General features: G+C 33.1%; 1 protein-coding gene across 2 annotated transcripts in view; it reads left to right on the top strand.

Annotated features, from left to right (window-relative positions):
• The window catches only part of HACE1 (HECT domain and ankyrin repeat containing E3 ubiquitin protein ligase 1), a 63,360-nt gene that overhangs the window by 29,884 nt on the left and 20,097 nt on the right, over positions 1 to 13,379 (top strand). For both annotated transcript variants that reach the window (XM_012724253.1, XM_004673731.2), the window contains exons 12-17: positions 2,494 to 2,828; positions 3,306 to 3,374; positions 3,622 to 3,709; positions 9,771 to 9,882; positions 9,973 to 10,070; positions 10,238 to 10,325. In XM_012724253.1, the coding sequence (XP_012579707.1) occupies positions 2,494 to 2,828; positions 3,306 to 3,374; positions 3,622 to 3,709; positions 9,771 to 9,882; positions 9,973 to 10,070; positions 10,238 to 10,325 (790 nt within the window). The remainder of the gene's footprint in view (positions 1 to 2,493; positions 2,829 to 3,305; positions 3,375 to 3,621; positions 3,710 to 9,770; positions 9,883 to 9,972; positions 10,071 to 10,237; positions 10,326 to 13,379) is intronic.

The following is a 13,379-nucleotide window of genomic DNA, read 5'->3' as shown; positions in this document are numbered from 1 at the left end:
GAGGAATGAATTTTCTGAACTAAACTTTGAAGAGACACTTTCCTAAGTAAAAATACCTCAAAGATGGGATTTAGTTTTAGTGCATTTGTGAATAAAGAAAGAAAAAGTGGGAAGAAGAAAAGGTCCAATTTGGAGTTTGGCTTACTATTTCTCTTTCCCTCCTCTTTCTATTCCAATCTTTGTTGTGCTCCTTTATTTAAGAGTCTTTTTAACTTTCTGGGACCTTTATTGTCACAATCATTTTTACACAAATCATGTTTTTTATGCTGTTTCTGGATTATTCAAAATTGGTCTTTAATTTTTCCACACTGTCAGTATTTGTAAGTAGTATTGTTATAGGTTCAGGCCCAGTGCTCTCATATACATGAACAGCAGGTATCATTTCCTGCACTGGGCTTCATTTCCAGCCACGGTGTTCACTTTCTAGGATTTAGCCTGTATCATTTATTCCTTTTTCCTCATCTATTCCTTTTTCCTTTTTCTCCAAACAGTTTTATATCACCATCTGTTCTTTCTATAATGGAAGTTTGCTTTCTGATATAAAACTTAAGTTGTTTTGTTAGTATAGGAAGTTCTTTTTCATTTATTACAGTAGGTTTAATGTTTTGCTTTTGAAGAGAAACTGTAGATTCAAACTTAGATCATGATGAGAATTAAGATCTTATCAGTGTTTATGGCAAGTGGTGGTCATTGCTCTTCCATTAAGCTAACTCAGGGAATCAAAATCTTCCAGTTGCTGTCCTTAACCATGAAACGTCCTCTTTGTTGGGGAGAGGATTGCTCACTTTTAGCCTTGGGATTGTATAATTAGTTTCTTACTTTGCTTACCGGAGTACCTAGTACTTGCTAAGTATTTGTTGGATTAGTAAACTTTTTTGTTGGTGGTGGAGGAGTTGTTTTGTTTTTTACTTTTTGGTTTAATGTTTAAATAAGGCTTGGGGTGATTTAATTTTTTTTGCAAATTCAATAAGTAAAATAGTCTCAAAAACAGAATGTTCTGGAAACATGAAGAAAGGTTGAAGATATAACTGTGAGGGGATTTGTTAGATAATAATAGAAATAATTTCCTAATAAAGCAGGTAGGTCATTTAAATATTTTCTAAGGTTCCAAATATGGTTATATAATATAATCTTTCCATAGTTATCTTTCAAAGTTAGTGTTACTTTTAGTTAAAATATTGTAAGAAAGGTACTTTCTGAAGTACATGACCTAGCATTCTGTGACCATAGAATCAAAATGTAAGATTCCCTTTTACATTAAGTGGCATAAAGACTGTATCACTGGGAATACACTGTATCACTGTATCAATGGGAATATTTAAAATGATGTTGAATGACAGACCATTTAACTATTTTCTCCCCTTCCCCTTTTAACTGTTAATCTTTATTTGGGATTAAAAATGTTCTAGCACATCTTTCTCCCAGCTCTCCAACTTTACTGAAATGTAATTGACATATGTTTGTATTCTGTAAGTTTAAGATATACAGTGTGACTTGATATACACGTTTATCGCGAAATGTTTGCCAATATAAGCTTATTTAACACATCATTCACCTCAAATAATTACCATTTTATTGTTTTTTTAGTGAGAATATTAAATCTTTACCTTCATGGAAGCTTCCAAGTGTACAATAAAGTATCAATAACTATAGTAAAATGTTGTCCATTAGACCCTTAGTAATGGGTCTTTTAATAGTAATTGGACAATTACATTTCTATTTGTGTTAAAAAATTATTAGAGATATGTATATATGTTACATTCTTTAGTACTTAGTCCTGATTAGTGTTTAAAGTTATTTAATATTAAAAAAATAAGGCTTTATTTGCTATTAATACAAAAGGCTTTTTATTACTCTTGAAATTGATATTTAGAGTGTTGAATTAGAAAACAATATGCTTTCTACCCATCTCTCTCTATACTGTTAATCTTTTCTTGGAATAAATAATTTGTTAGTCTTTGATAGTTGTTACTTAGTTATTAGTCACAGATTTTATGTGTGTGTGTTTATGAATATAAATGTCATATTTCAAAATTTTTGTTGTCACATGTGAGAATTTAGGAGTTCCCTGTAAGGAAAAGACTATAATCAGCTAAACTGTTCATTGGGCCCCTTAGGCAGTCTCACTTTATTAATGAAAAAAATACATAATTGAAAGCTGCTGAATTCATACCAATACAGTAAAGATTAGATTATATACATATTGTAGGTGTGTCTGTAATATGTGCCCTACAAACTAAATCTTTGAAAATTTTTAAAAGAAGAAAGATTGCTTATAAAGTTTTTCTTAAATTTTAGTTTTTACTGTACCTGAAACAGTTATTTATATGACATTCTTATGGTTTTGTTATTTAACTTTAGATATTACTTTCACATTATCTTGGGAAAGTAGAAATTTAGTGAATTTTCTCTTTATAACATTTATTTAATGATGTGAGTTTTTATCCTGGAGTTAAGAATGATTTTTTAAAAACACCTTTCTTTTTTTCTTAGCCTCTTGAATTACTTTGGCACTCATTAGATGAATGGCTAGTTTTAATAGCTACAGAACTGATGAAAAACAAAAAGGACACAGCGGATATCACTTCTATTTTACTGAAACAAAAAGGCCAAGATCAGGATAGTACTTCCATTTCTCCATTTGAACCTCCAGGACCTGGGAGCTATGAAAATCTATCCACCGACACAGGGGAATCTAAACCAGATGCTCTTGGAGGGAAACAGGAAGTTAGTGCAGACTGTCAGGATGTTATTTCTATGACAGCTAACCGGCTAAGTGCTGTCATTCAAGCCTTTTACATGTGCTGTTCTTGTCAGATGCCTCCAGGGTAAGAAAGTTTTTGCTTATTATTTCCTTCTTTGGTGAAGAAAAGCTGTAATCTTTTGTAATTTCAGTAACAATTTGTTGATTTTAGTTTCTATTTAATCTTGTTTTAGATACTCATTGTATGAATCTAGAATTAGTATGAGCTATTTGAGTTATAAGCATCAAGTAAATTATTAGCATGTAGAACTGGCAAAATATCACCTTGTAGAATGAGTTATGTGTTCAAAATGTGTAGGTCAAAGATACTCAAAATTTCAAGGTTTTATAAAAGTTATTTATACCTAGTCTGTTAATGAAAAGTTAAATTTTTTGGTAGCTTCTTTTGGTACTTTTTTGTTTGTTTGCATGACTAAGCATGACTGACTTCCCTAAATTTTTGAAATTGAGTCAAACCAAATTCTGTGTTTTTTATCTAGAAACCAGCCCAGTTCAGATTTGTTGTATCACCTCTTTTCTCTGTTTTCTTACCCTCCCACAGAATGACTTCTCCCCGTTTCATTGAATTTGTCTGCAAACATGATGAAGTTTTAAAGTGCTTTGTTAATAGGTAAGTCTTTCTGGAACTTTAAAAGACTTCCTTGTAGCTTTTTTCTCTACTCTAGTGTTTATCTTAATAGAAAAAAAATTTTTACTTTTATTATAACATCATCCCAAAAATGCTCAATGACAAGTGAAAGTATGTAACTGTGGGCTATTATTTTCCTTCTGTTTCAGTATTTATATATATTAATTTTTGTTTCACTTAATGCTGCTCATCTTCCTGTCCCATTTAAACAAAATGTATTTTGTTTTAGAAATCCGAAAATTATATTTGACCACTTTCACTTTCTCCTTGAATGTCCTGAATTGATGTCAAGATTCATGCATATCATAAAAGCACAGGTAGAAATTTCTTTTCACTTTGTTAGTAGTCTGTAATAAAAGTTAAGTTTTGAAATTAGAAAAAATGTTTAGCGAAGTATTAATTATACTTGATTTCCTGCTGTAGAGGAATGAAATTACTTTATTCTTTAGCTTATGGAGTTAATTTAGTATGTTACTTCAGTATGAGGAGTAATTTTCTCCTTCAAGAAATGTGCATTGAGTGCCTACTATGTGTAAAAGCTTGTGCAAAGACAGCAGAACATGTTGCCATTTTTCCTGAAATGAGTTTCATAGAATACCAATCTTATAGACATGGCTAATGGTCCTTGAGCAAAGGTTTTTACCCCCAAATACATAGGAACTATAATATATGAGCTGTTGGAGGTTTATAAAGTAATGTTAGCTTAATAAAGGCTTTGAGAAACCCTTTGGTAAAAATGATTTAGCTTTGTTAATCTTCCAGACTTACTTGTCCTGAGACAAGTCCGCTTTATTGGGTCCACTCCACATTTTTCATATCTTGTGAAGTGTGCTAGTGAAAAGCTTTTTTTTTTTTTTTTTGGCTACTTAACCAGTTTATGTGACTTTGGGCATATTTCTAACATCTTTGAACCTTGGTTTCTTCATCTATAAAATAAAGATAATGATATCAACTTTGTAGAGCTATTGTGAAGATGTTTTAACTAGTGACTGATACACACACACATATACATATATATTCAATAAATAGTTGTTTTGGAAACAGAAAGTGTATCTTCTTTCAGTGGATCTTAATTCAGTCTATCCAGGGAGATGATAAATACTCCAATAAAATATACTATTTTCTTGACGCTTCAGGGAGGAAGAATATGCTTCTGGCTGCTGTAGTGAAGTTTGGAAATTTCTGAGAGGTGGTGGATTTTAAGCTAGACATAGAATTACAAAATTTTGATGGGAGTAAAGGGGGAACCTACTCGCTAAGGCATGTAGATTGAAAAGTATTTAACACTGCATTGATTGAACAGAGATTTTGTGTGGGTGTGTGGGTATAACATAAATCTGGACATGTAGGTTGGGGTCAAAATGTTTTTGAGTCTTGATCACCAGATTGAAGAATCATCTTTGTAGACTTGTCAGGAACCACTGAAAATTTTGCTTCAGGATAATGTACAAATGTGGCAAAATTTTAGGAAATAACTTGTCAGGAAAGTGAATTGACTAGAGGCTATGATTTTGTTAGTAGTCAAAGATAATAAATGCTTTTTAAACGGAGCTAAGCATGCTTTTAATTTTTCTTTACTATTTTTTTGAGATATATAACATTGTTGACATAACATTAGTTTCAGATGTACAACATAAATGATATAATATTTATACATACTGTAAAATGGATCACTACAATAAATCTAGTTAACATCTTTATAAATATTTTTAAAAGTCTTTAGGGATACTGACTTTCTCAGAAGTTACAGATAGCTAAAAACTATAACATGTAAGTAGATGTTCTTGACATCTGTTTAGTAATATGAAATACAGTATGAGAGGCAGTTTTTTGAATATCACTTTAGACCAGGTACTATATATTTGCTCTGAGTAAGTTATTTAATTTTCATAACAATCATGTGAGATGGGCACTTTATTTAAAGATTTATTTATTACTTTTTTATTTATAATTACAAAACTGGGGTATAGGCCAGAGGTGTGGTAGGTGAGAGGATTCAACAGAGACAGAGTGGGGAGCAGAACAGGCAGACTGGCAAAGTACACTGCTGAGGGTAGCAGTGGGCGGGTTAGAAGAGGTCTGCCGTGCCATGTGGGTCAGCTCCCTGGCTGGGGATTTAACTCATGTTGCAGTGGTTTTGGAGAGCTTCATAATGAGGTGCTTTAACCCATTGTACCTGCAGGGAGAGCCCAGAGATGGGTACTTTTACTGAAGCTAAAGGGGTTAATAACTTCTTTAGGTTGTTTAGCTACTGAGTGGGTGAGCCAGAAGTCTGTGGTTCTTCATTTTTTTAACTTACATATAGTGTAACTCCATTTTAGGGCCAATGAAATTATATATATATAAAAAACTTTAAGTTTTTGAAAAAGATAGTGTGTTATTTTTACTACTGGCTCTGTTTCTCCATTTCTGGGTGGACAGTTCAGGCAAAAAGTTTCTGCAGTAGCTATCTACCTTTTGATCCAGAAAGGGGATTTTGTTTCCTAACCAGAGTGAGGAGGACCTGTACATGCATAGTGATGCCCTGGTATGTGATTTTGGACTTTGGGTTGGTGAGTTGATTGGAACTACAGATATATAGAGTATGTCTGTGTGGAAAGTGGAATGTTTGTTCAGAGTAGTTTGATAAGAGCCTGAGTTGGTTGGAGCCCTCTTTGTGGTGAAGAGTCCATGTCAGTGACACATAATTGGTGGGAAGCTGGTGGAGTGGACATGTGGTTTTAATATGTGGAGATGGGTAGAGCAAACCTGGTGCTCAGTTCTTGGTACACTAAATACCATTCTCAGTGAACTATAGGGCTTGTTGGAGAATGGCTAATTCCTAGTCTGGGTCAGGGAAAGTACAAGATGAGCATGGAACATCTTACTGTTCAAGAAAATTGTTAGAATAGTGGGATTTTGCTAAAATGAAGCAGAAGACAGATTTAATGGACTCTAGTGGACAAGTTTGAAACAATATGAACATAAAAATAAATAATGATGGCAAAATAGAAGTAAAATCAGAACCCATGAATATATTCTGATAAAATAGTGAATATATGGCAAGCTTGATGAGGGGTTGGGTGGGCTATCTTTTCAGTTTCAAAGTATTTCTCCAGAGAATGCTTACTAATTACCAAGATTAAAAAGAAATTTTACAATGCAGAAGCTTGGCAGTGCAGTAATCAAAGCAGACATACCAGCATGCCAATAGATGGGATGCACTAAGAAGAAAATAGCATCACTTCTGTGGTATTATGCCTAAGATGCACATCCTGAATTTTAGTCATGAGAAACTTCCACTAACTCTAGTTGAGGGACAGTCTGAACATAACTAACCTGCACTCTTTAAAAATATCAAGGTTATAAAAATTAAGAATACACTGAAGACCTGTACCAGAGTGACAATTAAATGTCATTCATGAGTCATTAAGCTATGAGACATAATTGGAGACTGGTTAGCATTGAACTGGGGTCTAAGGACCAAATAATCTCTTAGTAAGAGTGGATATCTTATTGGCAGTTTACTCTCACATCAAGAGAAAAACCATTTTTGTACTCTATACTGTATTTAGAAATTTTCTGAAATGTTGGAGGCTATTTCCACCCTTCATCCCCCAAATCAATAAATAAAAACAACTATCTCTGCTAAGGGATTGACTTCTTGTTCTGTTGGTGGTTTTCAGGTGGCCTGTAGTTAAAAGGGAGAGACATTTTGTATTGCTGTGCAGATGCTATTAAGAGGAGCATCGTAATCGGCCCTGTTTTGTGAATTATTTTATGGAAATGCAAGTATTCAGAAAGTTTTACATACAAAAATGTGCCTTTTGGGTTTGTAGGTATATATGTATGTGGATATTTTGATCTCACAGATAACATTAGCTTTTAAAGGTAGCATTTTATAGATTTTAATGTTCATGTAAATTGCTGTTTAAAATTGATTTTTTAGCTTACATTTTGCAGCTAAAGGATATAGATTTAATATCTTATATATCTTATAGATTTAATATCTTATAATGACAAGTAAGTTTACTTTCTTTTTAAGCAATACATTCACAAGAATTTTATACTGTTAGTGATTTTAGGATCAAGTCATTTTTATTGAACATTGTAGATACTCAGCTTTTTTACAGATTATTTACCCATTTGGTACTACATTTTCCTCTTACGTGAAATGGGAACAAAACAAATCCCGTTTTTCATAGTGATGTGAGAATACTTGTGCAAATACATGTAAAGTTCTTAAAATAGTATCTGGCTTGTAGGTATTTTAATTTGTGATTATAACTGTGATTATTATGTTCTGTATTTTCATCATTTCATTTAATTCTCACAGTAACTTCTTGAAGTCCCTATTTTACACGTGGAGAACTGAAGTTTTGAGAGGATTACTATTTTTCTAAATTCATAAACGTAGTATGTGACAGAGCAAGGATTTCAAACCATATTTGTCAGACTTCAAAGCCCATATAAATACATCAGAAATAAGCAGCATTAAAATTTTAAGCACATTATATCCTAGCCCACTTGGTAAAAATGAAATAGTTCAGCCCAATAGTGAACAGCAGCAATGTCTTATTGAAAATATGGAACACTGTTAGAAGTGTGTATAAAATTACACATTTAACTTTTAAAAAGGAACCATTTGCATTTTTCTTACTGAAAGAACAGACATTAAAAGTAAAAAATTAATCTCTTACCAGTTATTTTACTAATACTGTTTGTAAAATTAATACAAAGCAAACTTTAGCTTAGATGAAAAGTTTACTGGCATCATAAAAACCACCTAGAAGATAACCTCTTTGGGCTTTTAGCTATTGATTTTATTTATCTCTTAAACTCTTGACTTCTGTAGTATTGTACCACCTTGATTTTCCTTTGACTTTTTTATATGTGTTTATCATTTGCTAAGCAAATTCCTGACTCCTATATTCTTGGTGTTTGTTCTATCTTTAATCTCTTAAACAACCTGTCTCCAATTTCAACTTGGTTATGACTATTTCCTGTGTCAACTGTGGAACATTTTAGTATTTTTATTCCAAATAACCTTAAGTTCAGAATATTGATTATCTTATTAGTGCCTTCTAAGAGGATTGGAGTAGATTGTGAGGGAAGGATTTTTTTCCTCCTCTTATTTCTATTACTAAGTTCTATCTGTAGAGATCTCTTTTTATCTTTATTCAGAGATATATCGCTTTCTACGTTTACCTTATTATTAATTCTCTTTTGCTAAAAGAACCAGAACTTTATTGCCCAATATCCATTACGGTAGCTGCTGCCAGGATGATTTCCCTTCAGATTGGTGTTGCATTGATTTTAGTTACTACATTTATCATGTTACTCCTCTGATAACACAGTTCCCTGCATCTTTTACTTGATTTTCAGTATTGCTGAATTACTTATACTAACTTACTTAGTTCAACATATGTAGGGATAAGATTTTAGTTACACCAGTGCCTTCTCTGTATCTTCCTCAGCTTTTTCCCTTATTTTCTATATAGCCTGATGTGCTTGCTACTTTGCTTGAGCAAAGGCTTACCCAGTTTAAATATCTAGCTTTAGTTCATACTGTGACCTCAAATATCCTTTGTATTCACTCTTTGGCAAAACCTCTAAAGTCTCAATGCATTGTCATCTGTAATTCACTGTTTAGAACTTGATTAAATGTACTGTATAAACATATCATGTCAGTCTTTAACTCTATGATGTTACTGCTCTGACAGCTGCCTAGTTTTCACAATAAAATTGAGACTTTATTTTTACAGCTCTTAGTTAAACTACAGTGTTGGCACATACTAGGTACTCAATAATACTTTCTGAATAATCAAAGAAATTACAAATCATTTTCAGTTTGCATGTCTGGCAGGTGAACAGAAGGTAGAGAGTTTCCTGTTTAGGAGATCTTATTCTTTAGGGTAGAGAATGGGGGGAAGAGGGTAACATTGCTTTCTAGTTGGTTGCATATATTATAAGATTATAGAAATTAAAATAAAATTAAGTGCAAAAGGTTATTTTCATGAAAAATTAGGTGAAAATATGCAAGATAATATTGCTAGATGTGAAAATTCTTATAAACTGAATATATATATTTAAAACAAATTGAAAGTAAATGTGTTGAGTTACCTATCTGCTGAGTTCTTGGATATAACCTTATAATTTATTCAGTTTTTTAAATTAAAAATGTGGGGAATGAAATACAATCTAGGCAGTTAAACGTTTTTAGTTAAGACCTACTTTTTTGTGGATGGTTGTTAAAATGTCAGAACTTTATCTAGAGCTATTTGTTATAAAGATTAGTAGTGATTATTTATAGAAAGGGTGCTAAACATGCTAGTTAAGAAAGTCAGATAGGTAACTGAACTATAGCTAACATATTTTAATGTTTTTTTTTTGGGGTAGCCATTTAAAGATCGCTGTGAATGGTTTTATGAACATTTGCATTCAGGACAACCTGACTCAGATATGGTGCACAGACCAGTAAATGAAAATGATATTCTACTGGTTCATAGAGGTATGTTTAGTAATGAAACATTGTGTGAGGCACAAAATTCTGGTTACTGTAAATTTTAATATGTAAAATTAACCAATGCCACATGTTTAGATTCTATTTTTAGGAGTAGCTGTGAAGTTGTGTCTAAAGCCAGTTGTGCAAAACTAAAGCAGGGAATTGCTGTACGGTTCCATGGAGAAGAAGGCATGGTGGGTATAAAAATAAGTGCCATTTTTCTGTTTGTAAGATCAAGATGCACTTGAAAAAAGTTCAATATTTAATTGATAATGGAAGAAATATTATGATTTCAATTTATTATTTAGAAAAAGATTTCCTTTCATCTGTGGATAACTTAATTTTATTTTCTTGAACTTAGGGTCAAGGTGTTGTGCGTGAGTGGTTTGATATTCTCTCTAATGAGATAGTCAACCCTGATTATGCATTGTTTACCCAGTCAGCTGACGGTAAGTTGTGCAGTCTAGATGACTTTTTCTGTGACTAACAACAATTTCATGTATATTGCATCTTATCCTTGGTTTCCTCAGCAGTCATAACTGGGTGGCTATTCCCATTCCATAGAAGAGAAATGGGAATCCATTTTTTGTTTATGTTAACTCAGTTAATGAGTGGTAGAACCATGAGTGAAACCTGACTCTAGTATTCTAAACAGTTGGATTTCAGTCCTTTTTCAAAGGTCTAATGCTGAGCCAAAAGAAGTTTTTATCAGTCTATTGTAAACTAAAACTATTGCCCTGGTTCTGCTTTATTTATTTAAAGATTTATTTATTTATGAATACATAACTGGGGTTATAGACCAGAGGTGCGGGTGTGAGAGGCTTCACCCAAGATGGGGGGGAGGGGCAGAACAGGCAGATTGATGAAGTACACTGCTGAGGGGAGCAGTGGGCAGGTCAGGAGAGGTCTGCTGCGCCATGTGGGTCACCTCTGGGGCAGGGATCGAACTCATGCTGAATTGGCTTTAGCATCTTAGTGCTGTGCTTTAACCCACTGCGCCACCAGGAAGGGCCAGTTTTGCTTTATTTAAGTTAAAATGTCCTTATGTGAGTTAGTACTGCTAGATGAACCTGAAAATAAAATGTCCTTGTTTGGAAAGATTAAAATTTGCTGACACTATTTCAATTTCAAAGTTTTAACATTAATTGGTCATAAAAACTGAAGTCTAGAAATCATTGTTCTAAATCTTAATGTATATTTTATTTATATATAACCATTTAGTTCTCAAGTGTTTTTTTAAAAAGACCAAGACCTGGCTGGGCCCTTCCTGGTGGCGCAGCAGGTTAAAGCACAGCACTAAGAAGCTTAAGCCACTTGCACATGAGTTCGATCCCCGCCTGCGGAGGAGGAGATCCACATGGCACGGCAGACCTCTCCTGACCCGCCCGCTGCTCCCCTCAGCAATGTACCTCATCGATCTGCCTGTTCTGCTCCCCACTCTGTCTCTGGTGAATCCTCTCACCCTCCACATCTCTGGCCTTTACCCCAGTTCTGTATGAATAAATAAATAAATCTTTAAAAAAAAAAAAAAAAGAACAAGACCTGACAACTAAAAAGCTTGTATTTAACTATGTAGTAGAGAAAAACTAATTCATGTTGTAGACTAAATGAGATGCCTTTGTGTAAGATATGCAGAGTGTTTTCTAACTTAATAAACATATTAAAGTGAAGGTGGGATTTGAAATGCTTTGCACAGTTGCTGTTATTTCTTGAGAATCTTTTATTTCCCAGTGTTTGAATTCTTTTGTAAGGAGAAAGTATCTCCACTGAATGAGAAGGATGATTCTAAGACTGGCCATTGGGGGTGGTCTTCACTGAGGCTAGGGAATTGTAGGTAGTCACCTTTGTGATAGTGTCCTCAGACCTCATTGATTTGAAATGAATTAGAAATATGTGACTTCCTGCTTTAACTCTGTTTATTTACTTTGAGATGAATTTGGTGTTTTTGTGATGTTAGGACAAGTTTGAGGAGACTGAGTTTAGTTATATAGGCCTATTCTTTAAAGCAGGGGTTGGATTCAGAGTGTTTATATTTATTCTTGTCCTTATAGTCTCATATTTGGAGTCTGTTTATTTTCTTACCTGAGAAACAAATTTGGTGTCAGATTATTAGAAAGTAATTCTTCATGCGACAAATTTATAGCAGAGTGTATGTTGAAGCACGCAGACAATAAAAATTGTGATTTATCCTTTTTTGTAAGCTATAATAATCTTTTTGAAGTTATAGTATTAATAAATTAAAATAATAGATGCAGTATTTTCCTCTTATGTCTTGCCAACACGAAGAGAATTACATTTGGAAATGCTTGGGTAGAGCTAATATCTATAATATGTATTTTTTTTTAAAGCTTGTTTGTCAAATTAAGATGCTTAGTATAGAAATAGTGTAGTATGATAGTGGCTAAAAATTTGGCCTTTGTTGATATACTGGATGTGAATTCTGATTCTGTCCTTTTGTGCTATGATCTTGAGCCAGTAAATTTAGCTTTCCTCGTCCTCAGTTTCTTCACTTAAGAATGTAATATGTTAATATGTTTTGTAATGTAGCAAAAACCAACTGGCCAGTTGTAAAAATGCTTAGCCCAGTTCTTGGTACATAGACATAAATATTAGATCTATTGCTTTTATTCTGTAGAAAATGATATTTTCTTAGGCAATAAGCTTCTTCTGAGGTGGTTCAGATAGCTGGAAAGGTTATAGCTACAGTTATTTTGAACTTAAAACAACATCTTTTAACTAGTTTCCAAGTGAAAAAAAATGTTAACTCCTTCCCTGAAGATTTTTTTGCCCCTTCATTTTATTTATCTTTTCCTTTTGATTTCTCTTTGTTCTTTTTAGTAGCACAGATTTCCTAGAAGTACTTAGTGAGGGAATTTTACACAGATCCAGGGGAGGAAAATAGTCATCAAAAGATCTTTGGTTGTTCATCAATAAACCTTAAACCTAAGCATTCAATGTTTAATACGTAAAAAACATTTGTGATTGTTCTACCTATCCTATTATTTTTGGAATTGTGGTTATGTTTGTGAAGCTCTTTTTTCATCTCAAAACTCTGCTTTGACTTCTAAAATCCAGTCTAATCTTATGACTGGGAATGGTTCTCAGAAGATACTTAACAGTGCATAACTCGCTGCATGTGGTCTTTTTCAGTCACTCAGCCATGATTTTTCAAGTATGTACCTTTCATCTAAGTAACCTGGTTATAGCAAGTTACACCTTACTGTTAAAATATGTGTACTATTTTCCTTTGGTGATATTTCATTAGATTTATAACTTAGTCTTTCTTTTTATTTAGGTACCTGGAAGAGTAGTAAATAACTTAAACTTATAATCAGTTGTTGAGGGAATGAGCAAATTTGTAATCTGAGTTAGTGATCATCACAGGAAGGGAAGGATAATTATTAAAAGGTGGGATCTTGGTATTAGGCTTTCCCATTGCATTATATTTTTCCCCCCATTTATAAACAGTTCTGGTAAAATACACATAATTTATAATTTTTTTT

Source organism: Condylura cristata, unplaced genomic scaffold, assembly GCF_000260355.1.
Source record: "Condylura cristata isolate star-nosed mole 26May11 unplaced genomic scaffold, ConCri1.0 scaffold00001, whole genome shotgun sequence".
NCBI classification, from domain to species: Eukaryota; Metazoa; Chordata; class Mammalia; order Eulipotyphla; family Talpidae; genus Condylura; species Condylura cristata.
Note: the sequence above shows the minus strand (reverse complement) of the source record. Positions and strands in the feature narration are given on the sequence as shown.